The sequence below is a fragment of the Cetorhinus maximus genome, chromosome 11, assembly GCF_964194155.1.
Source record: "Cetorhinus maximus chromosome 11, sCetMax3.hap1.1, whole genome shotgun sequence".
Taxonomy (NCBI): domain Eukaryota; kingdom Metazoa; phylum Chordata; class Chondrichthyes; order Lamniformes; family Cetorhinidae; genus Cetorhinus; species Cetorhinus maximus.
The window spans coordinates 84,843,267-84,870,751 of NC_135889.1; the positions used below are offsets into that span (position 1 = coordinate 84,843,267).

The following is a 27,485-nucleotide window of genomic DNA, read 5'->3' on the forward strand; positions in this document are numbered from 1 at the left end:
GTTCATTCCTTGCAAGTTTGGTTTTTTAAAATATTGGGTCAGATTTTGCTGCAGTGTGCCCTGTTATTTAGGCTTGCAATTGCGGGCAGAAACGTCCCAGATTTGCACTAAGTGCTGTAGTGGGCGGGTAAAATGATGTTTTACCTACTGCCGCAATGGTGACTTTTCATGCCATATCGTTCCAAGCCAGCCACATTATTTATGCACTCCCGGGAAACATGCCATTTCCATGGTGGGTGGGCTCTCATTCGCCCGCCCGCCATCACCTTGCCACTTCATCATGCCGGCCACCATATCTAAAGTCCAGCACACCTCTCAGTGCTTCCAGGCCATGACTACTGCAGGGAAGATGTCCACGACAGGCAAAAAGACCGCAGCCCCCAGGTTTAGCGACACATCACTGGAACACATTTTGGATGCTGTGAAGGCCCGCCACGATGTCTTCTGGCTGCAGGATAGGCGTTACAAACAAGGCTTGGGAGGTGGCGGCAGCGGTGGTCAGTGCCAATGCCCTGCAAAAGAGGACAGCCACCCAGTGCCACCTCAGGATGAATGGTCTCATCCGTTCCGCCAGGGTAACACATTCTTCTCATCACTCTCAACTCACATTCACAAACCCATCACACATCCACAAGGATCTCACACCTCAACCTCTCTCACACACCCTCACATCTTCATCAGGCTCATGTCCTCTCAAGCTCATGTCCTCATTCCTGCTCATGGTGCCACCCACCACACAAACATTCCATGCACTGCCATGTGTCCTGCTCACGCTCTCTCCATTTGTTTTTACGCAGGAGAAGCCTGCTCACATCAGCAGGGAGAGGTCCCAGACCAGGGGTGGAGTGGCACACATTAGGCCCTTCACTCACTTTGAGGAGTGTGCCTTCGTGCCGGCTGGCGAGGATGTGGACACTGCCTACGGCGACAGTAAACACCCACCTGAGGATCCTGCATCACGTCACCCCTCCCTCAATGCAACTGAGTGCTTTCTCTCCTGCTTTTGACTCTGCTGCCATGCACTACTTATCTATACCTAGGTTCACAGGGAGCTCTGCCAAGGGACCAACACCCTCAGCCAGCCAGTCTCTCAGCTCCATCCACGTCCTCATCTGCAGCCAAGAGGACTCCTCCTCTAGTGGAGAGGTGAAAATAAGCAGCCCGGAAGACCGGTCACTGCAGACGGAGCAGCCGGCCCAAGTGATTCTGGATGGAAGAGCGTGTGTGGGGTAGGGTCTTTTGTAGCCTCGTGCAAGCACTCTCCCATCCATGCGGATCCATCAATTTTCACACTCCTCTCAAGGTGCTGAGCATTTTGAATGCTGCCTGCTGGGGTTCTCTTTCAGTTGTCCATTGGAGCTGACAGAGCTCCCTGTGAACCTAGGTATAGATAAGTAGTGCATGGCAGCAGAGTCAAAAGCAGAGTCAAACTCGCCCACCACGACTCTCATTTCATTTCCTTTCTGGACAGAATAGTGCTGATTCGATTTTACTTTCACCCCCTTGTCCTTTACCCTCAGTCACCCATTTCTTTTCCCCCATCACAGTTGACTTCTCTGGCATCACATTCCACCTCCCCTCTGTACCTACTAGCCCCAACCCTTTTCCTTTGGGAATGTTCAGGTGAACATGCACGTTTCCTTCCTTCCAGAAAATCCCACCCCCATCCACATTTACCTCCCTGACCTCCTCCTTCCCACCCCAGGGTCTGTGTCTGCCTCTGGGTCCCGACCAACCACCTTCGCGCTCCCTTCTTTTGCTATTGTCGAACCCTCACCCTCCCACCCTATGGCCTCACTCTGCCCTTGGTCATTCTCACCCTTGCTCCATATCATGCCCACCCTCAGGTCGCTCCTCAGGAGGCAGACATGGACCTATCTAGCCCTTCCGGTGCACATTCACCTGCATATCCCCTCCTCCGCCTCACCCCTTGCCCCCTCTGCACCCCTTCCTCCTTTCGCATCCCTCCCACCCCTTCACATCCCTTTCCCTGGAACACCCCCCCGCTCGCCCCCCCCCCACCAGAACCCCTTCTCCTCGCCCCTCTAGTCCTCCCACCCCCACCCCGGACTCCTCCCTCCCTTAGTCCTCCCCCTTTCCTGGCTCCTTCCTCCACCCTTACCTCTTTCACTACCCAGCCCCTCCCCCCTCAGAGTCCTTCCTCCAGCCTTACTCCTACCCCCTTCCTGACTCCTTCTTCCACTCTTACTTCTTCCCCCGGACACCATCCCCTCTCCACACCCCTTGCTTCCTCTAGACACCTTCCCCTCCCCTTACACCTACCTCTTCTCCCCCATCTCTCCCTCCCCCTCCCAACACCTTCATTCCTCCCTCCCAATGCCACCCCATCCTGACATGTTCATCCCCTCCCAACTTCACCCCACCCTGACATCTTCATTCCCTCCCAACCTCACCCCATCCTCCCACTCCCAACCTCACCCCATCCTGACACTTTCATCCCCCCCCACTCCCAGCCTCACCCCCACACCGACACCTCTTCCATTCCCAGCCGATTCTAGCCCTTCCTCTCACCCCCTTGACCATCATCCGTTGTGAGCATCAACGATGACTATCCAACTTCTGTGAGCTGCTTTGCAGCAGAGCCATATCCATGAAAATCCACCCAGCATGCCATGGACATTCCTCCAGTGTGCTGTTGGTGTTGGGCTCCAGCATCTTCTGCTCCTCGGATGTCCGCAATGTGAGCAAGGCCCTGTCGGGTAAGTCCCGACTTCTGCATGTCATAGTTGTCAAGACGTGTGCTACGCCAGCGTGTTTTCCCGCCGACGTGGGCAGATGATCCAGGGGATAATTCTGGCGGGCGGGCCTAATAATGATATGCTGATGTATTATAATGAGACATCCGATGGCAGAGAACGCGGACCGCCATTGGCGGGCTAAGCGAATGATCGCAAACTGGTATCATGCCGTCGTGAAACCGTTTGTGCCACATTGTCCGCTCACACCACCGAACACGCCCAACATCAGCGGGCACGGAAAATCCCAGCCTGTAAGTTAAGGTTTTAAAAATTTGTGCAAGTGGATAATGACACTCTGAAGGCAAGGGGCTATCGGGAATCTTGGTGAATAATGGGATAGTGTATCTCCTTAACCAATGAGATTAAAGCAGTTAGAAATAATCAGAGGGAAGATGAGAAAGAGGGTGAATTCAATATGAAATTGCATACAGGAAGAAAAATACCAGAGGGAAAAGAAAAGTTAGATTAAGAGAGAGAGAACAGAGAGATACAGAAAAAAATGCAAGGACAAAAAAGTAATATTTTAAGTTTCCTAAAACTATTCACAATCTGAAGAAATGAGATGCCAAATTTATAATTGTTTACTTACTTGGCAAGAGAGGTTCATTGGCAGTCATTAACAATTAGCACATTGTTAAAAGGGTACTTACATTAATAATTACTAGATTTCTGTGGCAAGTGTAACAGACAAAATGAGCAGATGCAGCAACTTCAAGAAAGGTACAGGGAGGTTAAGGGCAAGATACCGCTTTCACAAAGCTACTAAAGGAACAGTGCAAATCATGGCAATTCGCAATTCAGAGTATCGCTTCCTTGCCAAAAAATTTTGGTCAATTTACATGTTAATAATGGCCTGCATAATTCATTTTTCAGCAGGCTCTATAATATATTTTAGCTGTGGTTCTCGTGGTGTTGATTACCAAGTTGCATTTAATCATATATTGCATATTATGGTCATTAATCTCTAAAGATGACGTTACTTATTTACTTATGTAAAGTACTCTCATCACTTGTAAGAAACTAGAGTAATTGCTATAATGTTAAATGACTATTTCAGAAGATAAAATAAATTGTTCCACAAATTAAATCACATTTGGGTAAAATATATTATCGTTTACTTACAGGCAGATGATATGCACTATCCAAATAAACCACCAGCAATGCATTTGATTGGCCTGGAAGAGTCTGCTTCATTGTATATTCCTGTAAATTAGAGGAAAAAAGTAGCTTTTTTCTCTTTCATATGACTTTATGGCCTTATTCCTCTAACATGCAAGTTTGAAACTATGAATGCATTTTTCAATTTTGATCTAATCTATCACATTTAGTAGTTTAAATATGATTTTAACATTTACTTTGAATTGTCAATTTTCAGAGTATTTCATGCAGTGTTATTTTAATATTGGGGAAGGTTTTCTCTGTGCTCTGTGTTTTTAAGGAATATTAGTGAATTGCCATGTGACTCTCAGTGAGAAGGAGGACATGCTGTTTTATAACATCAGGGGTGTTATCAAGTTGTAGTAATTATGGTTTTATTTAGTGTGTAATGTACCTTTAAGAATTATACTTGTTAGGCAAGATCACATGATCTGTAGTAACCAATAGGAGAGTAGCGTGGGCTACTTCAGCTGGCAGTGTAGAGATAGAGTTGGAGTTGAAAGTACACATGCAGTTACTGCTGAGTATATTGTAAATAAATTTAAAGTTTCCACCCAAGAAGTGTCTGCAGATCAACTCTATCACTAATAGCACAACTCGGCCACCCTGAAACAAACTGGCGATGAGGATAAAACAGGATTGAACAGAAGAAATCAAGTTAAAAAGAAATTGGCACTGTACCTTGCCCAGTGATTGTAAGTAGCAAGCTCTGTTAGAATTGAACAAGTTATCCCCTCTCAAAAAGCCACAATTTGTGAGAATTGATCCTTTTGAGCCTGCCACAGATGATTGGTCTCAATATATAGAATGCCTCATGTTCTTTTTTCAAGCGAATGAGATTACAGGGGAAGAGGTGAGCAACCCTCTTGAGTACTTGTGGGAGCAAAACCTACAGTCTGATTCGACGTTTGAAGGCACCCAGTGCCTCAGAAGAATTTTGATGAATTGGTGGACCTCGTGAAAGGTCACTTTCAACCAAAGCCCTCAGTCATGATGCAGAGGTTCAGGTTTAATTCGCGAAATAGAGCCCTGGATGAGACAATTGCATGCTACATGGCAAACTTGAAGCAGTTAATAGAACATTGAGAGTTTGATATGACTCTGAACGATATGCTCAGAGATCGTTTAATTTGTGGTGTGAAAGAGGACTCTATTCAGAAAAGATTATTGTCTGAAGTGAATCTGGATTTCAAGAAGGCACTGGAGATAGTGCTGGCCATGGAAAGCACAGTAAGAGATTCGAAAGCAATACAGGCTGCGCAAAATGGCACCGTCCTCCACATTGGGCGGAAAACCTCAACCGAAAGAGGTGCGAGAAAGCAAAACTCTGCCGAGAAGCAGGCCCCCTTGCCAAAAAATTAAGAAAAATAACTTAGCAGCGAAATCAAAGAATAATTTTAATGGAGGTGGAAACAGTCTTTTAGTGATTGGCAGTTTAAAACAAATCAAATGCTACTATCGTCATAGAAATGGACATATGATGAGACAATGCAAGGAAAGATTCAAGCAGGCTTGTAAACAAACGAAGCAGCCCAATGAAATCTACAGTGTAGAAGAGCCTGAAACAACAAATTCAGACATTTATTCATTGTTTTATCTGAAAGTTGGAAAGATGGAACCAACATTTGTCACAGTGAAAGTAAATGGCAAACCTGTTAGAATAGAAGTGGACATGGGAGCTTCCAATGCAGTAACTGGGGAACATACCTTTGGATACTTGAATAATGGTGAACATCAATTAAGTTTAGAACAAACAAATGCCAAGCTTTAAATATATATGGGTGAAAACATTCAAGTAAAAAGCATAAGCAAAGCAACTGTCCATTATAGAAACCAATAGGCAAAGCTACCCTTGGTTGTAGCAGGTGATGAACCAAGCCTCCTGGGGCAAAATTGGTTAAAGGAGATTAAGTTAGAATGGGCTGAAATTCTCCATTTGAGAGCAATTGGGCTACCAGAGCTACTTAGAAAGAACGCCATCCTCTTTAAGGACAAACTAAGGAAAATCCAGGGCCTGCAGGCCAAGGTTCATGTGGCTCTGGAAGCAACCCCTTGCTTCATGAAGGTGAGACTGGTACTATAAGCCCTGCGAGAAAAAGTTGACATTGATCTGAACAGACTAGAGAAACTGGACGTTATACAACCTGTTCGGTTCTCAAAATGGGCAGCACCCATAGTCCCCACCCTTAAACCCGACCAAAGCATCTGAATTTGTGGAGACTACAAACTGACGGTTAATAATGTCGCTAAACTAGACAGGCACCCGATTCCAAAAATCGAAGACCTGTATGTCAAGTTGGAGGAGGGACAATGTACACAAAGTTTAACATGAGTCGTGCTTCTCAACAATTAGAGTTGGATAATGCCTCCCGGGAATTTGTTACATTAATACCCACAAAGAGTTGTACCAATTTACACATTTGCCTTTTGGTGTCTCCTCCGCTTGTGCCATCTTTCAGAGCACAATGGAAAGCTTACTGCAGGGGCTGCCCCAGGCTGTAGTCTATTTAGACGATGAATTAGTGACAGAATTCACTGAAAAAGAGCATCTGGCAAACTTAGAAGAAGTCTTAAAACGTTTCTTGCAAGCTGGAGTGCATTTAAAAAAAAAGTGCACGTTCCAAGCGAAGAAGGTAATCTATTTGGGTCACCGGGTAGATTCACAGGGCCCCCACCAAGTTGAGGAGAATGAGAGAGCCATAAGAGAGGTACCTGCGCAAAAGAACACCTCAGAGCTCAAATCATTCCAAGGAATGATAAACTATTATGGGCGGTCCTTACCCAATTTGTCTACAGAGCTGCCCCCCCTGCATTCTCTATTCAAAAAGAACCAACGTTGGCCTTGAGAGGTGCCCCAAAAAGAAGCTTTCATAAAGGTGAAACACAATTGTTGCACTTGTCCAATCTAATAGTGCAATATGACTAAACAAAAGAATTGGTGCTGACATGTGACGCATCTCCCTACGGAGTGGGAGCAGTGCTCTCTCATCGGATGGACAATGGCACGGAACGGCCAATAGGATATGTATCAAGAACACTCACCACAGTGGGAAAGGGATACTCACAGATAGAAAGAGAAGGCCTGTCCATCATCTTTGGTGTCAAGAAATTTCACCAGTACATACACGGCCCTCATTTTACAATCATTTCAGACCACAAACCATTGCGAAGAATGTTTAGTCAGGACTAGGCTAGGTCACCCATAGTCTCAGCAAGAATACAACGATGGGCTTTAATTCTGGTAGCAAACCAATACACTTTCATACATCGGCCTGGCAATCAAATCACAAATCCGGTGCCCTCAGTCGTTTGCCTTTATAAGAAAATGATGAGCATGTCCCAGTTCCACAGGAACTTGTTTTACTGTCGCTGGTACGTACTTGACAGATCAGAGACAGGACAAGTTGGGACCCAGTCCTAACTCAAGCACGAGATCAAGTGCTACATGGTTGGTCACAGGAGCCTGTATCTGATGAAATGAAACTGTACTTCAACCAAAGACATGAAATAACCAGCCAAGACGGCATCTTATTGTGGGGTGCATAAGTGATAGTTCCTCCAAAGGGAAGGGAGCCATTTTTAATTGAACTACACAGTGCCCATCCAGGAATTTGCCAAATGAAGACCATAGCATGCAGCCATCTATGGTGGCTTGGGATGGATGGTGAAATTGAGAGTTTAGTGAAGCACTGTGTGCAATGTCAGCAACTGCAAAAGCTACCAGCGACAGCTCCATTACACCTATGAGAGTAGCCAGGTAGACCCTGGGTGCGGTTACACATTGACTACGTTGGACCTTTCCTGAGAACGATACTTCTGCTCATTGTTGATACACATTCAGAATGGTTGGACATAAATGAGGTGAAGTCACCAAGGTTGGCCGCTACAACTGAGAAACTATGCCAGAGTTTTGCCATTCACAGACTACCAGTAGTCGTTTCCGATAATGGCACGGCATTTACAAGTGCTGAGTTTCAATGGTTTATCTGCCCCAATGGTATCACTCATGTGAAAACTGCACCATACCAACATTCCTCAAACGTACTGGCTGAAAGGGATGTTCAAGCGTTCAGGCCAGGCATGATAAATCTGACTAGTGATTCCTTGGCAACCAAGTTAGCACACTTTTTTTCATTACAGGACTACCCCTCACACAACAACAGGTATCACACCTGCAGCGTTATTGTTGAAACGCTATCTCAGGATGAGATTGAGTTTAATAATGTCGAATTTAGAGAGGAAGTTGGAAAGGAGTCAGGGAAACCAGAAAACCAAACACGGCTGGCATAATCAGAAGAGGAAATTTACTGTAGGACAGCCGGTATACATAAAAAACTTCAGGGAAGGACCAAAGTGGTTACCGGGTGAAATAAGTGTGGTGACTGGACCTCTATCTTACCACGTGGAGGTGGAAGGCTAGATCATTTTTAAATATGTGGACTATTTAGGAAGAGAGAGCCAAATCACCAAGATTTGGTTCCACCAGTGATCATGACCAGGTCTGTGTTTCATGTTGAGGCTACTCAACCCAGGACTGAAATGTTTGATGTGCCTGTAAGAGTTGAGGATACAGAACTGCAAGTGCCCACACGAAGCACCGAAGCAACTCCGGAAAAGGAGGTTCCTGACAACGAATCTGAAGTTGTGGAGTTGCGATGTTCCACATGTACCAGGAAACCACCTGAAAGACTGAACTTGTAAATCCCTTATCAAGTGTAAATATTATGATGTCTTGAAAAATATGTACTTGTAAATATAATATATATAGATGAGTTTAAGGGGAAGGAATGTAGTAATTATGGTTTTATTTAGTGTAATATACCTTTAAGAATAATACTTGTTAGGCAAGATCACATGATCTATAGTAACCAATAGGTGAGTAGCGCAGGCTTCCTCAGCAGGCCGTGTAGAGTTAGAGTTGGAATTGAATGCATGTTGCTGCTGAGTATGTTGTAAATAAACTTAAAGTTTCCACCCAAGAAGTGTCTGCAGATCAATCTATCATTAATAGCACAACTCGGCCACCCTACAGAAGTGTGACAGGAAAAATATTCCAAAAAGTAGCTGCGACAATTAAAGAAAATGTGCACTGTACACGATACTTTTTTTGATAATGATGTTTGTCATTTTGTACACACAAATCTCCATTGTGTCAATTCATGTCCATGCTGTTTGAAACATACCGTGGGTTCTTGTTCTAGATCAGTGACCAAGGATAGCCATTCAAGCTTTAGTTGTACTTTTCCATGTTCCACATCGTTCAGAGGAAACCACTGTAACAGGCAAAATGTTTGAGTTATGGCAATGGCTACAGGACACAGTACAATGAAACTGTGAAATGGCATATAATGAATCTGCATTAAAGATAGACTAACTCTCATTCATGCGATCAATAATCTGATCCTTGACCCTAACATATCAGTACAATCATATGTAAATGGTTCTCTTTTGGCAAGTTTCAAAGGAAATTGATTAATTTTTCTTCCTTACAAGTAATGAAGAGAAGTTAGTTTTACAATATTTTAGTGTCAAATTATTCATGAAGAACTGTTTTAAATGTCAGTATGATTCAAAAATACTATCCTGCTTCCATTATTATTTGCAAACAGTCCACATCCAGACTCTAGAAAATAAAGGTAAGAGATTTCTATTCATCTAACAGACATGTCTGAGGAAAACATTATAAGATCAACATTGATGAAGAGTCTTGAATTTAACTAAATGGGAACGTTAATATTAACCACTCTGCCAAGTAGCTCCACATAGTTCCATTTTACCAGCTTAAAATTGCTCCCTCAGATCCTTGCTAATAGTCAATGCCACAAAAAAAGAGAAATCAGATGGAAAGTTGCAGTAGGATAATGCAAAACTCCTGGCAATGAATTTATACACTTCTGAGCAAGGTAACTTGTTTTATTTTATCTTATTTTACAATGCAGCCAAGGAGTATTTTGATCATAAGATCATAAGAAATGAGGAGGAGGAGTAGGCCAAAGGGTCCATCGAGCCTGCTCCACCATTCAATAAGATCCAGGCTGATCTGGTTGTGGTCTTAACTCCACGCTCCTGTCCCATAACACTCAAGTCCTTTGTCAATCAAAAATCTGTCTAGCTCAGGCTTGAATACATTCAATGACCCAGCCTCCACTGGGCTCTGTAGAAGAGAATTCCAAACACTAATGAATACCTGACAGAATAAATTCCTCCTCATCTCAGTCTTAAATGGGAGATCCATTATTTTTAAACTGTGTCCCCTAGTTTTAGATTCCCCAACAAAAGGAAACATCCTCCCAGTATCTACCTGTCAACCCCCACTCAGAATCTTATGTGTTTCAATAAGATCACCAATGAGATCACTCCAGTGAGCATAGGCCCAACCTTTTCAATCTTTCCTCATAAGACAATCCCTTATGCCCAAGAATCAGCTTAGTGAACCTTCCCTGAACTGCTTCCAATGCAATAAGGAGGCATAAATGGGTCTTTTTCTAGTTAGCAAGATGTAATGAGTGCTGTGCCACAGGAATCAGTGCTGGAGCCTCAACTTTATATAATTTATATAAATGACTTGGATGAAGGGACCGAATGTAGGGTTGATAAATTTGCTGATGGCACAAAGATAGGTAGGATAATAAGATGTGAAGAGGACAAAAGGAGGTTGCAAAGGAATATAGTTAGGTTCAGTGAGTGGGCAAAGACCTGCAAATGGAGTATAATGTGGGAAAGTGGGAAATTGTCCATTTTGGAAGGAAAAATAAAGATGCATATTATCTAAATGGCAAGAACTTGCAGAGTTCTGAGATGCAGTAGATCTAGGGGTCTTCGTGCATGAATCGCAAAATGCTAGTATGCAGGTACAGCAAGTAAGTAGGAAAGCTAATAGAATGTTATCATTTATTGTGAGGGGAATTGAAACAAAAGTAGGGAGGCTATGCTTCAGTTATACAGGGCATTAATGAGACCAAACCTTAAGTGCCATGTACAGTACTGGTTTCCTTATTTAAGGAAGGATGTAAATGCGTTGGAATCAGTTTAGAGAAGGTTTACTAAACTAATATCTGGATTGGGTAGATTGTCTTATGGGGAAAGGTTGGACAGGCTAGGCCTATATCCACTGGAGTTTAGAAGAGCAAGAGCTGATTTGATTGAAACATATAGGGCAGAATTTTCCCCCCATCGGCAGGGAAGTTGAAGAGCGGGCGCATGGAGGTGCGCCTCAGATCGGTGCCCCCAATCGGGGGCGTGCCATTTTATGTGGGCAGGCCAATTAAGGCCCGCCCAGTGTGACGTCTGCACGGAAGCGCAATGTGTTCCCTGTGCGTGCGGGGGGAATCCCTAAACCCGAGAGCGTGCTCTTTCGCGCATGCGCACGAAAGAGCACACTCATCTCCCTGAGGCAAAGTGCTGCCTCAGGGAGATCGGCTGCACATTGAAAAATATTAAAAATAGAAAAAAAAAATTCCCTGACATGTCCTCTCATGTGACACTGTCACATGAGTTAGGTCGTGTCCATAACTTTTAAAAACACTAATTAAATTTTTAAAAACCTACATGAAACCCCATCCCGCCCATGGATGAGGTTTCATGCTTTTTCTAATGCCCACCAGGGCTCCCTGCCTGTCCGCCAACCTTAAGGTTGGATGGGCAGGTCCATTAATTATTTTAATGACCCTGTCAATGGCCTCAATTGGCCATTGACAGGTCGGTGGGCACACAGCTGATTTTGCTGATCTCCCCGCCTACTTGAAAATTTAAATGTGGCGCGGTGACGCCGGGAGTTCGTGGCTGATCTGTTTGTATCTCTAATTCCACATTCCCATCTTCCCCCGATAAATTTTGATTCCCTTGCCTGACAAGAATCTTTCTACTGCCGTCTTAAAGATTTTCAATGACCCTGCCTCCACCGCCTTCTACTGCGGAGAATTCCAAAGTCGCATAACCCTCAGAGAAAAAATTTCTCCTCATCTCTGTCCTAAAAGGGTGACCCCTAATTTTAAAACAGTGCCCCCTAGTTCTAGACTCACCCACAAGAGGAAACATCATTTCCGCATCCACCTAGTCAAGACCGTACAGGAACTTGTATACTTCAATCAAGTCACCCCTCACTCTTCCAAACTCCAGTGGAAACAAGCCCAGCCTATCCAACCTATTCTCAAGACAACCCAATCATTCCAGGTATCAAACTACTAAGCCTCCTCTGAACCGCCTCTAATGCATTTACATCCTTTGTTAAATAAGGAGACGAAAACTTCACATAGTATTCACAATGTGGTCTCACCAAAGCCCTGTACGGCTGAAGCATAACATCCTTACTTTTATGTTCAGTTCCTCTCATAATAAAGGACAGCATTCCATTAACTTTCTTAATTACTTGTTGTACCTGCACACTAACTTTTTGTGACTCATGCACTAGAACACCTAAACCCCTCTCCACCTCGGAATTCTGCAGTCTTTCTCCATTTAAGTAACACTTTTTTTTGTTCTTCCTGCCAAAGTGAACAACTTCACATTTTCCTATATTATACTCCATCTGCCAGATTTTTGCCCACTCACTCAACCTATATACATCTGCAACCTTCTTATATCCTCTTCACAATATATTTTCCTACCTATCTTTTTGTCATCTGCAAGTTTAGCTACCATGCCTTTGTTCCACTCATCTAAGTCATTGATGTAAACTGCAAAAAGTTGAGGCCTCAGCACAGATCCCTGCAGGATCCAGTCAATACATCCTGCCAATCAGAAAACAACCTATTTGTGCATAGTCTCCGTTTTCTGCCAGCCAGCCAACCAGCCAATCTTCTATTCATGCTAATATGTTACCCTCTATACCATGAGCTTTTATGTTCTACAATAACCTTTGATGTGGTGCCTTATCAAATGCCATCTGAAAATCAAGTACAGTACGTCTACAGGCTCCCCTTTATCCATGATTCAAGTTACTCCTTCAAAGGACTCCAGTAAATTGGTTAAACATCATTTCCTTTTCACAAAACCATGCTGACTCTTCCCGATTACCTTGAGTTTTTCCAAGTGCCCAGCTATAACGTCCTTAATGATTGATTCTAGCACCTTCCCCACGACAGACGTCAAGCTAACTGGCCTATAGTTTCCTGTTTTCTGCCTCCCTCCATTCTTGAATAGAGGGGTTAGATTTGCTACTTTCCAATCTAATGGAACCTTTCCAGAATGTGGAATTTTGGAAAATTAACACCAAAGCACCGACTACCTCGTTAACCATCTCTTTCAAAGACCCTAGGGTGAAGTCCATCAGGACCCGGAGACTTGTCAGCCCGCAGCTCCAACAGTTTGCTCAGTAAGGCTTCCCTAGTGATTGTAATTTCACCAAGTTCCCCTCTCCCTTCCACTTATTGATTTATAGCTATTACTGGAATGTTTTTTGTACCCTCTATAGTGAAGTCAGAAGCAAAATATTTGTTCATTTCATCCGCCATTTCCTTATTATCTCCCATTAACTCCCCACTCTCACACTGTAGAGGAGCAACCCTCACTTTACTTACTCTTTCCCTTCTTAAATACCTGAAGCAGCTCTTGTTATCCATTTTACATTTATAGCCAACTTCCTCTCATACTCTAATTTCTTTCTCCTGATTAACATTTTAGTCATTTTCTGCTGTTCTTTATATTCTGACCAGTCCTCTGACCTGCCACTCATCTTTGCACAGTTGTATGCTTTTTCCTTAAGTTTGATGCTTTCCTTAGCTTCTTTACTTAACCACAGATGGTGGGTCCTCCCCTTATAGTAATAATGTACTTATTCTGAATATTCTGAAATATCCCCTTAAATGTCTGCCACTGCTTCTCTATTGATCTATCCTCTAGCCTAGTATCCCAGTTCACTTCAGCTAGCTCAGCTTTCATGCCCACATAGTTGCCCTTATTTAAGTTTAAAATACTAGTAAGAACATAAGAAATAGGAACATGAGTGGACCATTCGGCCCCTCGAGCCTGCTCTGCCATTCAATAAGATCATGGCTGATCTTATGGTGTTTCGATTTCCACATTTCCATCTAACCCCGATAACCTTTGATTCCCTTGCCTAACAAGAATCTATCTACCTCTGCCTTAGTCTTAGATCCACTCTCCTCTCTTTCAAACTGGATGTAAAATTCAATCACTGTGGTCGCTGCTACTGGGGTGCCTTTACTCTGAGGTCATTAATTAAACCAGTCACATTACACCATGCCAAGTCTAATATAACCTGCTCTCTGGTTGGTATCAAAACGTGCTGCTCTAAGAAACTCTCCCGAAAACACTCCATGAACTCTTCATCCAGGCTACTACTGCCTATCCGATTTTTCCAATTTATACGTAGATTAAAATCACCCATGATTATTGCCGTCCCCTTATCACAAGCACCCAATATTTCTTTTTGTATACTTTGTCCTACATTGTAGTTATTGTTAGGGGACCTGCAGACCACTCCCACTAGTGACTTCTTTCCCCTGCTATTCCTCATCTCCACCCAAACCGATTCTACATCCTGATCTTCTGAACCAAGGTCATCTCCAACTATTGCACCAGAGCCATCTTTGATTAACAGTGCTACCCCTCCACCTTTACCTAGCTTCCTGTTCTTCTTAAATGTCATATACCCCTCAATTCGTCATCCTGCAGGCACATCTCCATAATGGCTATCAGATCATATTTATTTACTTCAATTCATTTACTTTGTTATGAATACTATGTGCATTCAGATGCAGAGCCTTTAGTTTTGCTTTTTTGTTATCTTTGTAACATCTAGTCTTGACTATTGATGCGTTCTTAGTTCTTTTCTCTCTTTCCCTTCCTGCCATTCTCTGACTGTAATTTCCCATATTACTATTTTGCTCTCCTGCTTTGAATCTACCTCATGATTTGCAACATCTACCCAAGCTTGATCCCTCAGCCCCGTTGTTTAGTTTAAAGCCCTCTCTACTTCCTTAGTTATGCAGCTCACCAGAACACTGGTTTCAGCACGGTTCACGTGTAGACTGTCCCAATGGTACAGCTCCCGCTTTCCCCTGTACTGATGCTAGTGCCCCACGACCCGGAACCCACTTCTCCCACACCAGACTTTGAGCCACGATTTCATGTCTCTAATATTATTTGCCCCATGCCAATTTGCACATGGCTCAGGTAATAATCCAGAGATTATTACCATTGAGGGTCTGCTTTTTAATTTGTTGCCTAGCTCCTCAAACTGACTATGCAGAACCTCTTTCCTAGTCTACCTATGTCATTGGTACCTGTATGGATCACAACAACTGGATCCTCCCACTCCCACTGCAAGTTCCTCTCAAGCCCTGAGCAGATATTCCAAACCCTGGCACCTGGCAGGCCGCCTGGACTCTCGCTTATTGTTGCACAGAACAGTGTCAATCCCCCTCACTATACAGTCCCTTAGTCGCGACATTCCCATTTGCTCCCCCAGCTTGAACGGTTTCCTGTACCATGGTGCCATGGCCAGCCTGCTTGTCCAACTTTGCAGACCTCGCCTTCGTCCATACAAGTTTTGAGCGCCTCAAACCTGATTCACAATTGCAAAGTCTGAGGCTCCTCCACTCCTGTCTGCTCAGTCCCTTTACCTGCCTCGTTCACGGTCACATCCTTCCATCCCTCACTGCTGGCCAAAACAGACGACTCTATTCTAAGAGGTGTGACCGTCTTCTGGAACAAAGTGTCCTGGCACAGGATTTTCGGGTCGCCGGGCAGGCGCACCCAGGAAACAGTCCGCCGTCCGCGATCGACCCTCAACCATGATTTCACACTGGCTGGCCAATTAATGGCCAGTGTGAAATGTGCACTGAGAAGCTCAGCGCTGCCAGAGTGGGGGTGGGTGGACCACAAAAGTCTGCGCATACGTGGGGGAGTACATGCTGAAAGCTCCCTGAGGGCACAGAGCTGCCTCAGGGAGCTGAAGAATTGGACATACACAAATAAAGATTTTTAGAAATGACATAAACATGTCCCCACATGTGACTCATGAAGAGGGACATGTTAAAAATGCTGTTAAAAATTTTTTATTGGATTTTTATCTACCGTTGAAAACCTCATCCCACCTGCGGAGGAGATTTCGTAAAAATGCAACGGGCCGCGAAAAATAGAAATAAATTAATGAAGGGCGTTAATAGGCCTCTTAATTGTCGGCAGGCCACTGCCGACTTCAGCGCGTGCCCGCCAACTGAAATATCGCATGAGTGTGTGATGACGTTGGGATGCTGGCCCAACGTCATCGCATGTGATTTTAGGCGCGTGGCCGCCCACGGGGCGTAAAATCCTGCCCTAGGTAATTCTCCCCCTCCCTTATGTTGTGCAGTGTCTACAGGTCAACTTCCAGCTCAATAATCCTGATCCAGAATTCCTCTATCTGCTTACACTTTCTGCAGAAATCTGTGTCCTGGATCGCCCTGGCATCCAAAAATTTCCCACATTCCACAGCTGCAACATAACACCTGTCCTGCCATTGTTACTTAAGTTAAGTTAATTCAATTGCTTTCTTAATTAATTTAGAATACTTCCTATGTATACTACAATTTACTGTGCTTACTAAATGCAAGTACCATCCATAAATAAAACTAAAGATTATACATTCTTAATTGCATTAACATAGAAACTAGGAGGAGTAGACCATTCGGCCCTTTGAGCCTGCTCTGCCATTCAATATGATCATGGCTGATCCTCTATCTCAACACCATATTCCTGGTTTCTCTCCATACTGCTTGATGCCCCTAATATTCACAAAATTATCAATTTCTTTCTGGAATATACTCAGTGGCCCAGCCTCCACAGCCTTTTGTGATAGAGAATTCCACAGGTTGACCACCTTCTGAGTGAAGAAATCTTTCCTCATCTCATCCTAAATGGCCTGCCCCATCTCCTGAGACTCTGACCCCTGGTTCTAGATTCCCCAACCAGGGAAAACATCCTCCCTGCATCTAGTCCATCTAGCCCTGTTAGAATTTTATTCATTTCAATCAGATACCATCTCATTCTTCTAAACTCTGGTTCGACTAGGCCTGTATTCACCAATCTCTCCTCATACGACAATCCTGGCATCCCCGGTATCAGCTTAGTGAACCTTCGCTGCACTCCCTCCTTCTATGGCAAGTATATCCTTTCTTAGGTAGGGAAACCAAAACTGCACACAATATTCCAGGTGTGGTCTCACCAAGGCTCTGTATAACTGCAGTAAGGCATCCCTACTTCTGAACTCAAATCTTCTCACAACGAAGGCCAACATACCATTTACCTTCCGAACTGCTTGCTGCACCTGTCTGTTTACTTTCATTGACTGGTGTACAAGGACACCCAGATCTCTTTGTACATCCACATTTCCTAATGTATCACCATTTAAATAATATTCTGCCTTTTTGTTTTTCACACCTAAATGTATAATTTCCCATTTATCCACATTATACTGCATCTGCATGTGTTTTAGGTATTTATTTTAATTATTTTATTTTATCACTTTCATTTTAACTATTTTATTTTATATTTATTTTTATTTTATTTTAGTTTTAGTTCTTGTAATTTATAGGTCACCTTAATTCCTGTGTCCTAACTTGGCGATTACCACACTGCCCCTTACACCAAGCACTTAAGGCCAATCAATTTACTAGTTTCCTGTGATGTCACAGTTGTTTTTTTTACTCAGTTTCTTCAACAACTGAGATGCCGCTGACTCCCGACTGCCTCTGCTCAGCTCCCAGGTAGGAAAAAGCCAGAGAATCTTTGGAACTCCCTTCCTCAAAAGGCAGTGGAAGCAGAGTCTTTGAATATTTTTAAGGCAGAGGTAGAAAGATTGTTAAGCAAGGGGTTGAAAGGTTATTTTGGGGCAGGCGAGAATGTTGGGTTGAAGTTACAACCAGGTCAGCCATGATCTCATTGAATGGCTCGAAGGGTCCAGTGGCCTACTCCTGCTCTTAATTTCTATGTTCTTATGAGATCAAAACTGCAGTACTCCGGGTGTGAGCAATGCTCTGTATATAAGTAGCAAGACTTCCCTACATTTATACTCCATCCCCCTTGCAATAAAGGCCAATGTTCCATTTGCCTTCCTCATTACTTCCTGTACCTGCATGTTAAGTTCTTATGCTTCATGTACAAGGACACCCAGATCCCTCTATACTGCAGCACTTTGCAGTCTTTCTCTATTTAAATAATCTGTTTTTCTGTTCTTCTTGCCAAAGTGGACAACCTCATATTTTCCCACATAATAATACTCCATCTGTCAATTTTTTGCCCACTCAGTTAAACTTGAGTGCACAGCATTTAGTATCTTGTTGATGTTTGCAACACTTCTGCACAAAATAGTTAAGGCTAATATATACCATTGCCCAGTATTTTAGACTATACACAAAAGTTAAGCAAACTTTTTTAAAAAGAGTATTAAAGGTACGCTTTGGTTATGTGAAAAGCAAAGATCCACGCTTTCATTCCTTTTCAGACGTAAAATTAAACAATTTTACACTCTTTTTCAGACATAAAATGGGATTCTTATCTAGAGCATTCAGAAGTGTAAAAATATCACAATTGGACTGTATCACAATCACTTAAAAGGAAGTGAAAGCTGAGGCCTGTTCTACTTATCAACTATAATGGGTGCAATCTATAATGGGTTTTTATTGGGAGTTATTTTCAAAACCTAAATACCAGTATTTGATGAAAGGGTATGCATCTGCTATAGATCAACTAGCTGCTGTAACCTTATTCCATCTAAACTGTACCATCAAGGCTGCAGTTTCTGAAGTACTTACCTCATCCACAACTCTGTCTTTCATCACTTCTCCAAGGTCTATAACGAAGCTGTATATCAGAATGTAAAATAAATGACTACAAGTCAAGATATATGTAGGTTAATACTACAGACTTTGGCATAAACCTCAAAGTTACACTTTGAATTGGTAGAATAGCAATAACCCATGATGCTTTGAGAGTGCATTATTGGGATAGTTGAATTGCCTGGTGTAGTAGTAAGTTGTAAACGGATAGAAAGGTTCCAGGTTTGATTCCTACTTCGTACTGAGTTAGCAACTATCAGCAAGGCCAGCAAACAGGGATTCTATGCTGAGCCTTCCTAATCTATTGATCCCATGTACCGTACATGTGCACTTTTGTGTGAATGGATGTCATGCAAGAACAGGATGTGTGATTTCCCAAACATCATACTGACATTCGCTTTCAAGGCTTATACATGTGAAGAGGGAGAAGATTAACTCCCTTCAAAATAATTGTGTAATTCTTTAGGATTCTCAAAGAAAAAGGCTGAGGTGATGGTGGTGGGCGGGGGGGGGGGAGGGGGGGGGGGGGAGGCACCGATGATAGCGCGATGGAACTATTCACAGGGGCACTCAGGAAATCTTTCATATTTGGCCAGCTTGCCTCTCACTTGGGAAAGGTACCAGCAGACTGACAATGCCTATGAAATCAACCATCTTCTGGAGATAATGGAGGAAATTTTTAAAAAGCACATTATTGTGAACTATTGTGAGGAGTTACACCTGACCTGCCGAGGAAGTCATCCTTATCTGGATCTTCATCAAAAAGTTCCACCTCCAAATCTTGACCAGGGGCCTCATGAACTACAGCCTAAAAAAAGGAAAGCAGCAAAAGTATTATGGATCATTTATTCTTTCTCAAGAATGTTTGAATTTTAGTATTCCAGAGTAAAAATAAAAATGAACTATCAAAACATGCTATTTTTTTGGGATTTGGAGACTATACACAAAAAGATAAGCAAACTTTTTTTTTAAAAGAGTATTAAAAGTACACTTTGGTTATGTGAAGAGCAAAGATCCATGCTTTCATTCCTTTTCAGATGTAAAATTAAACAAATTTTTCCACCCTTTTTTAGTCATAAAATGGAATTCTTACCTCACACTAGAGTATTCAAGAAGTGTAAAAATACCACAATTGGACTGTATCACAATCACTTAGAAGAAAGTGAAAGCTTGGCCTGTTCTGCTTATCTACTCAAAGGGTGCAGCCTATAATGGGTTTTTATTGGGAGTTATTTTCAAAACCCAAATACCAGTACTTGATGGAAGGGTAAGCATCTGCTATAAATCAACTAGCTGCTGTAACCTTATTCTATCTAAACTGTACCATCAAGGCTGCAGTTTTTTTTAATTCATTCACGGGATGTGGGCTTCGCTGGCTGGGCCAGCATTTATTGCCCATCCCTAGTTGCTCTTGAGAAGGTGGTGGTGAGCTGCCTTCTTGAACCGCTGCAGCCCATGTGGTGTAGGTACACCCACAGTGCTGTTAGGAAGTGAGTTCCAGGATTTTGACCCAGCGACAGTGAAGGAACGGCGATATATTTCCAAGTCAGGATGGTGAGTGACTTGGAGGAGAACTTCCAGGTGGTCGTGTTCCCATCTATCTGCTGCCCTTGTCCTTCTGGTAGTGGTCGTGGGTTTGGAAGGTGCTGTCTATGGAGCCTTGGTGAATTCCTGCAGTGCATCTTGTAGATGGTACACACTGCTGCTACTGTGCGCGTTGGTGGTGGTGGGAGTGAATGTTTGTGGATGTGGTGCCAATCAAACGGGCTGCTTTGTCCTGGTTGGTGTCCAGCTTCTGTAGTGTTGTGGGAACTGCACTTATCCAGGCAAGTGGGGAGTATTCCATCACACTCCTGACTTGTTCCTTGTAGATGGTGGACAGGCTTTGGGGAGACAGGAGGGGAGTTACTCATCGCACGAATCCTAGCCTCTGACATGCTCTTGTAGCCACAGTATTTATATGGATAGTCTAGATCAATTTCTGGTCAATGGTAACCCCCAGGATGTTGATAGTGGGGGAATCAGTGATGGTAATGCCATTGAACATCAAGAGGCGATGGTTGGATTCTCTCTTGTTGTCATTGCCTGACACTTGTGTGGCACGAATGTTACTTGCCATTTGTCAGCCCAAGCCTGGATATTGTCATTTGGACATGGACTGCTTCAGTATCTGAGGAGTCGCGAATGGTGCTGAACATTGTGCAATCATCAGTGAACATCCTCACTTCTGAGCTCATGATGGAAGGAAGGTCATTGATGAAGTAGCTGAAGATGGTTCGACCGAGGACACTACCCAGAGGAACTCCTGCAGTGATGTCCTGGAATGGAGATGACTGACCTCCAACAACAACAGCCATCTTCCTTTGTGCTAGGTATGACTCCGACCAGTGGAGAGTTTTCCTCCGATTCCCACTGACACTCCAGTTTTGCTAGGGCTCCTTGATGCCACACTTGGTCAAATGCTGCCTTGATGTCAAGGGCAGTCACTCTCACCTCACCCTCGGGAGTTCAGCTCTTTTGTCCATGTTTGAACCAATGCTATAATGAGGTCAGGAGTTGAGTGGCTCTGGCAGAACCCAGAAACTGAGCGTCAGCGAGCAGCTTATTGCTAAGCAAGTGCCACCTGATAGCACTGTTGATGACCCCTTCCATTACTTTACTGATGAGCGAGAGTAGACTGATGGGATGGTAATTGGTCGGGTTGAATTTGTCCTGCTTTGTGTGTACAGGACATACCTGGGCAATTTTCCACATAGCCGGGTAGATGCCAGTGTGGTAGTTGTATTGGAACAGCTTGGCTAGGGGCGCGGCAAGTTCTGGAGCACAAGTCTTCAGTACTATTGCCGGAATATTGTCAGGGCCCCATAGTCTTTGCAGTATCCAGTGCCTTCAGCCGTTATTTGATATCATGTGGAGTGAATCGAATTGGCTGAAGCCTGGCATCCGTGATGCTGTGGCCCTCTGGAGGAGGCTGAGATGGATCATCCACTCGGCACTTCTCGCTGGAGATTGTTGCCAATGCTTCAGCCTTATCTTTTGCGCTGATGTGCCGGGCTCCTCCATCATTGAGGATGGGGATATTTGTGGAGCCTCCTCCTCCAGGGTGTTGTTTAATTGTCCACCACCATTCATGACTGGATGTGGCAGGACTGCAGAGCTTAGATCTGATCTGTTGGTTGTGGGATCACTTAGCCCTATCTATCACTTGCAGTTCATGCTGGTTGGCACGCAAGTAGTCCTATGTTATAGCTTCATCAGGTTGACACCTCATTTTTAGGTATGCCTGATGCTGCTCCTGGCATGCCCTCCTGCACTCTACATTGAACCAGGGTTGATTCCCCGGCTTGATGGTAATGGTAGAGTGGGGAATATGCCGGGTCATGAGGTTACAGATTGTGTTCAAGTACAATTCTGCTACTGCTGATGCCGACAGTGCATCATGAGTGCCCAGTCTTGAGTTGCCAGATCTGTTCGAAATTTACTCCATTTAGCATGGTGGTAGTGCCACACGACATGATGGAGGGTATCCTCAATGTGAAGGTGGAACCTCGTCTCCACAATGACTGTGCATTGGTCACTCGTACCGATACTGTCATGGACAGATGCATCTGCGGCAGGCAGGTTGGTGAGGTCAAGTATGTTTTTCCCTCTTGTTGGTTCCCTCACCACCTGTCGCAGACCCAGCCTAGCAGCTATGTCATTTAGGACTTGGCCAGTAATGGTGCTGCCAAGCCACTCTTGGTGATGGACATTGAAGTCCTCCACCCAAAGTACATTCTGCACCCTTGCCACCCTCAGTGCTTCTTCCAAGTGATATTCAACATGGAGGAGCACTGATTCATCAGCTGAGCGAGGGTGGTACATGGTCCATGTTCATTTCCTTGTCCATGTTTGACCTGATGCCATGAGATTTCATGGGGTCCAGAGTTGATGTTGAGGACTCCCAGGGCAACTCCCTCCTGGTTGTATACCACTGTGCCGCCACCTCTGCTGGGTCTGTCCTGCCGGTGGGATAGGACATACGCAGGGATGGTGATGGTGTCATCTGGGACATTGTTTGTCAGGTATGATTCCTAGAGGATGACTATACCAGGCTGTTGCTTGACTAGTCTGTGAGACAGCTCTCCCAATTTTGGCACTAGCCCCCAGATGTTACTAAGGAGGATTTTGCAGTGTCGACAGGGCTGCAATTGCCGTTGTCGTTTCCGGTGCCTTGGCCGAAGCCCGTTGGTTTGTCTAGTTTCATTCCTTTTTTGTGACTTTTTAGCGGTTTGTTACAACTGAGTGGCTTCCCAGGCCATTTCAGAGTCAACCACATTGCTGTGGGTCTGGAGTCACATGTAAGCCGGGCCAGGTAAGGATGACAGATTTATTTACCTAAAGGACATTAGTGAACCAGATGGGTTTTTACAACAATTGGCAATGGTTTCATGGTCATCATTAGACTTTTAGTTCCAGATTTTTATTGAATTCAAATTCCACCATCTGCCGTGGCAGGATTTGAACATATGGGGCAGGCAGATGAATGATTTTCATCAAAAATGCAAAGTCTGCCTGAGGACGGACCTCGAAAAATCAGGGACAATTGGAACTTTAATGGGCTTAATTGCCCTCTTAATTGACAGTGGGGAGGGGGTGGGGGGGGCACACTTCCGACTTTTGCATTACCCTGGGTCTCTGGATTACTCGTCCAGTGACAATACCACTGTGCCATCGCCTCCCCCCAGTTCCTGAAGTACTTACCTAATCCACAACTCAGTCTTCCATCAGAGGGAAAAGGTTGTAAATTTTAGGAGAGCTTACCTCATAGATTTCATACCATTCAGGATTTAAATTTCCTTTGATTGTTTTGCTGCGAAAGGTCTGTGTGCCAACTCGAATAAGAGCATATGGATCAGACTTCCCTTGGACCATGCCCATAAGATATGTGTCCTTTCTTATCAAATCTGCAGCCTTGTTTAGATAAATTCTCACCACACCCTGTAAAATAAATGAGGCAATTTCCAAAAGATTATTCAGAGGCAAATATTTTTTTTTCCTACTGCAGAAATGACTCCATAGTATTACACATGCTCAAATCTGATTTTCTTCAATCACTGACGCTGCTTTAAATTGGATATGTTGTCCTGCCACTTGCACCTAAACATCATTTTTCTCCTTTGCACAAAGTGAAACCAAGAATAGAGATCACATTGTATTGCTGTTACTGTTCAAATAGTTTCCACATCCTGGCTCTAAAGCCATACTGCTGAACCATTTCTTCAAGTGAAAGCTCGTGAGCAACAAGTTCTTGGGCAGTATATTTAGGTCAGCGTGTGGGCATGATCAGCGGGCCCAGGAGTGACTGGGCAACGGACCACTGCCCGCAATCAGCCCCCGACTGCGATTTCACACTGGCTGGCCAATTAACGACCAGTCAGCGTGAAACGTGCACTGAAAAGCTCAGTGCTGTCGGGGTGGAGGGGGTGGGAAGAGGGCAGGCGCTGACGTAAACACGGGTGCGGGGAACGCAGAACGAAAGCTCCCTGAAGGCAGAGAGCTGCCTCAGGGAGCTGAAGAATTCAAAACCAATAAATAAAGATTTTAAAATCCAGGAAAAAAATGTCCACGCACCAGAATCAGTTGCCTGAAGATATACATGGTGAAAATTCTGTCCATACATTTTTTTTTTCATTTAGTAACGGAAACCTCATCCCGCCCTTGGATGAGGTTTCAACAAAAATGCAAAGTCCGCCTGGGAGATTTGCCCGTCCGCCAACTGTAAGGTTGGACGGACCATGAAAAATCAGGGACAATTGGAACGTTAATGGGCTTAATTGCCCTCTTAATTGTTGGGGAGCGCACTTTCAACTTTTGCACGTGCCCGCTGACCGAAATATCACACAAGCGCGGGATGACATTGGGACACTTGCCCGACATCATCACGTGCTATTTCACGTTCAAGCGGGTCAAGCGCGTGCCCACACGCCGACCTAAAATTCTGCCCCATATGCTGACAATATTTCAAAGTTAGACTTTGTTAAAGATTTTGAAGGTGTGCGGTTTTTAAAATGATTTTCTTTCCCATTCTGAAATGTCTTAATGGTATGAGATTAGAAGGTACAATTTCTATAATGTAACTCAAATAGTAACGGAAAATGCAAAGCATTTCCCATTACAGATGATGCAACTTTCTGCATTAGGCAGGAATTTAGAAATCAATAAGTTAAGCTGACAGTTAAGAGGTGGCCCAAGGAACTGCTTCCTATCATTTCCAATTGTGAAAAAACCTAGGCATTAATGATTGAAAGTTAATTGCAGTTTCCAAATACCAAAAGTAAGGCATTATTAGCTAATTGAGTGGCAGATACATCAAGATATAACTACTCAAATTTCAGATGTGCAGTGCCAGTTATTTTTGATGCTATGGGTGCCATTCTGCAAAAGAGAAAGGGGGTGGAGGAGGAGATTGGCAGCAGGAGGCTGTATCCATCCAAGATGTTCAGAGACTAATTCTCTTACCTCAACCTAAGCCAGGAACAGGAAGCACAATGTCTCTGATTCACTAAGGAGGTGCTCACTGAAATATTGCACCTCATGCAGCCAAACTTGGAGCCTTATGGCAGGGCCAGAGCTGCACTGCCTGTGGCTGTGAAGGAGACCATGACCATGAACTTCTTTGCAGGGAACCTTTCCAACATCTCGCAGTTTCACTGTTATAAAAAGGGAGGTTTCTGACCATAAGCAACCATGTGGAGTATGCACATGGTTGCCCCATGATATAGGGTGCCACTGACTGCACATACTTTGCTTTGCAAGTGCCCCATCTAAATTCAGAGGTGTACCACAACAGTAAAGGGTTCCACTTGTTACAATTATGAAGTTTGTAAGATAATTATGTTTTGGACTATGTCTTTAAATTTAGGTTAAAGTGACTATTCCAAGTCCTGCCTGGCTTAGTTAAGGGTCTGGCTGAGCAAGGTGTGAAGTTCTCACATCTGGGAACAAAAGGCAAGGACAGCTGTGTGAACAGTAAATAAACATGTTGGCTCCAAGCTTTTGGGGCAGAAGAGGAAAGATATGGAGGAAATGAACAATAATTGGTGTGGTCAGCAAAGAGGATAGGCTGCCGGTTCTCTGTAAGTTATTAAAGCTGGATGTGGGAGGGAGAAGGTCTCTAGTCAAAGAGACGCATTCCACAACCACCTAAGGAATCCAGACAATTTGTTCTGGCATGATTGGGGTGAGGGTGCCGGGGGGGTGGGTGGGCATGGAGTGTGGAGGGAAGACAAAGAAGAATCATCTGAACAGGCTTTACTGCCGGTAGTGGATTTGGGAAACTTTTCACAAATGGAAGGAAGTGCCTGGATAGTTATGTGAAGTTACTACTCAGTGAAACTGGAAAATGTAAACCACTGGAAATGACTGCGGACTGTTTGCTATTGGGAGTGTAATTCTGTGGAGAGTGCGATGTGTGATAAGTATAAAAGCGTAATGTTCCTTTCCATAGTTTAAAGTATAAGTTGCCTACAAAAAAAATGTTTAGTTAATAGCGTTTTTAATCATTTGTTACAGTAAAAATCTTAAGATGTGAAATATTGTGGTATCACCTTTTTTCAGTTATTAACTGGAAGTTCAAATTTCTTTCTAAACGTTATCGGTTTCCATGGGGATTGTAACATATTCCATCAATGTGCAGCTGATGTGTGACCATACTCCCAAGCAGCTCAATGCCCAGTATCCTGGCAGCAATCATGATGTGCCAGTTCCCTGCACTATCAGCATTTGAGCCACCATGAGAGACCAGGGGGTCACTAAGCAACAAGGGCTATCTGCCGATCCCTTGAATCAGGCCTGCAGTGCACAATCCACCCATATGTCAGCAGCATGCATGTGAGAGATATGCTGCAACACAAAATGTAAACGAGATGACCATTGGGATGCTTGAGCAATGCTTCTTCTGTCTGGACTGCTGTCAAGGAGCCAATAGTAGTCTCCAGAGTACATGTCATAATTCGTCTTGGTCTGCTGCAACCTGCACAACCTCACTGTCATGAGGACACAGCCCTTGCCATCAGGTATGCAGCGAAGTCAACTAATCACCCTTGAGTGTTCACTTAATGCTTGTTTTCTGTGTGCCTTTGCCTGGCCTAGTGCTCCTTTGCAGTACTACCCCAGTGGTTGGCAGAAGGCTGTAGGTGGCCTTGCAGTATGATCTCATGCAGCTCCGGCCTGAAAAGATCCAGTCTCAGACTGCACAATCTTGGCATGCGCAGCAGCAGTGTGGGCTGCCTGGCTGACAGGCAGTAACAAGGGAGCTGGTGGAGTGGTAGTGGAGAATGATTGTTATCATCCTGTGTGGGCAACAGTTTCATGCTCCATGGAGTCACTGCCTCTCCCCTAGGATGGTGCCTCAGCAAGCCAAGTAATCTGCTGGAGCACAGATTGCTGGACTGCTGTGAATGCCTGCAAACTCCATTGAGCACTGGTATCCGCAGCCATAATGGTAACAGCCTGAGCCGGCATGGCAGCAAGCTGGCCTTGTACAACTTTAATCTGAGCTTCCACTGCACCCAAACATTGAGTGACTTCTGTTTGTGGTGCAATGAAAGCTGAGGCATTGGCCAATACACATTGCATCATGGTTCATAGTTCACAAGTATTTTCTGTGAAATTGGCCACCACTTCAATGTTGGAAATGATGGATTCCATGTTCTGTGCAAACCCTGTGTGAAGTTGGTGTCATAATCCTCCATACTTCGACAGTGATCACAGGCTTTCTGGTAGGCCTACTGATGGTAGGCCAAAC

General features: G+C 44.1%; 1 protein-coding gene across 2 annotated transcripts in view; it reads right to left on the reverse strand.

Annotated features, from left to right (window-relative positions):
* The window catches only part of LOC144686755 (extended synaptotagmin-3-like), a 130,505-nt gene that overhangs the window by 20,683 nt on the left and 82,337 nt on the right, over positions 1 to 27,485 (reverse strand). The window contains exons 9-13 of one of the 2 annotated variants that reach the window (XM_078552389.1): positions 23,501 to 23,677; positions 19,423 to 19,505; positions 18,674 to 18,722; positions 9,101 to 9,190; positions 3,882 to 3,962 (exon numbers count right to left, since the gene is read on the reverse strand). In XM_078552389.1, the coding sequence (XP_078408515.1) occupies positions 3,882 to 3,962; positions 9,101 to 9,190; positions 18,674 to 18,722; positions 19,423 to 19,505; positions 23,501 to 23,677 (480 nt within the window). The remainder of the gene's footprint in view (positions 1 to 3,881; positions 3,963 to 9,100; positions 9,191 to 18,673; positions 18,723 to 19,422; positions 19,506 to 23,500; positions 23,678 to 27,485) is intronic. The other variant, XM_078552390.1, reaches the window with a different exon arrangement.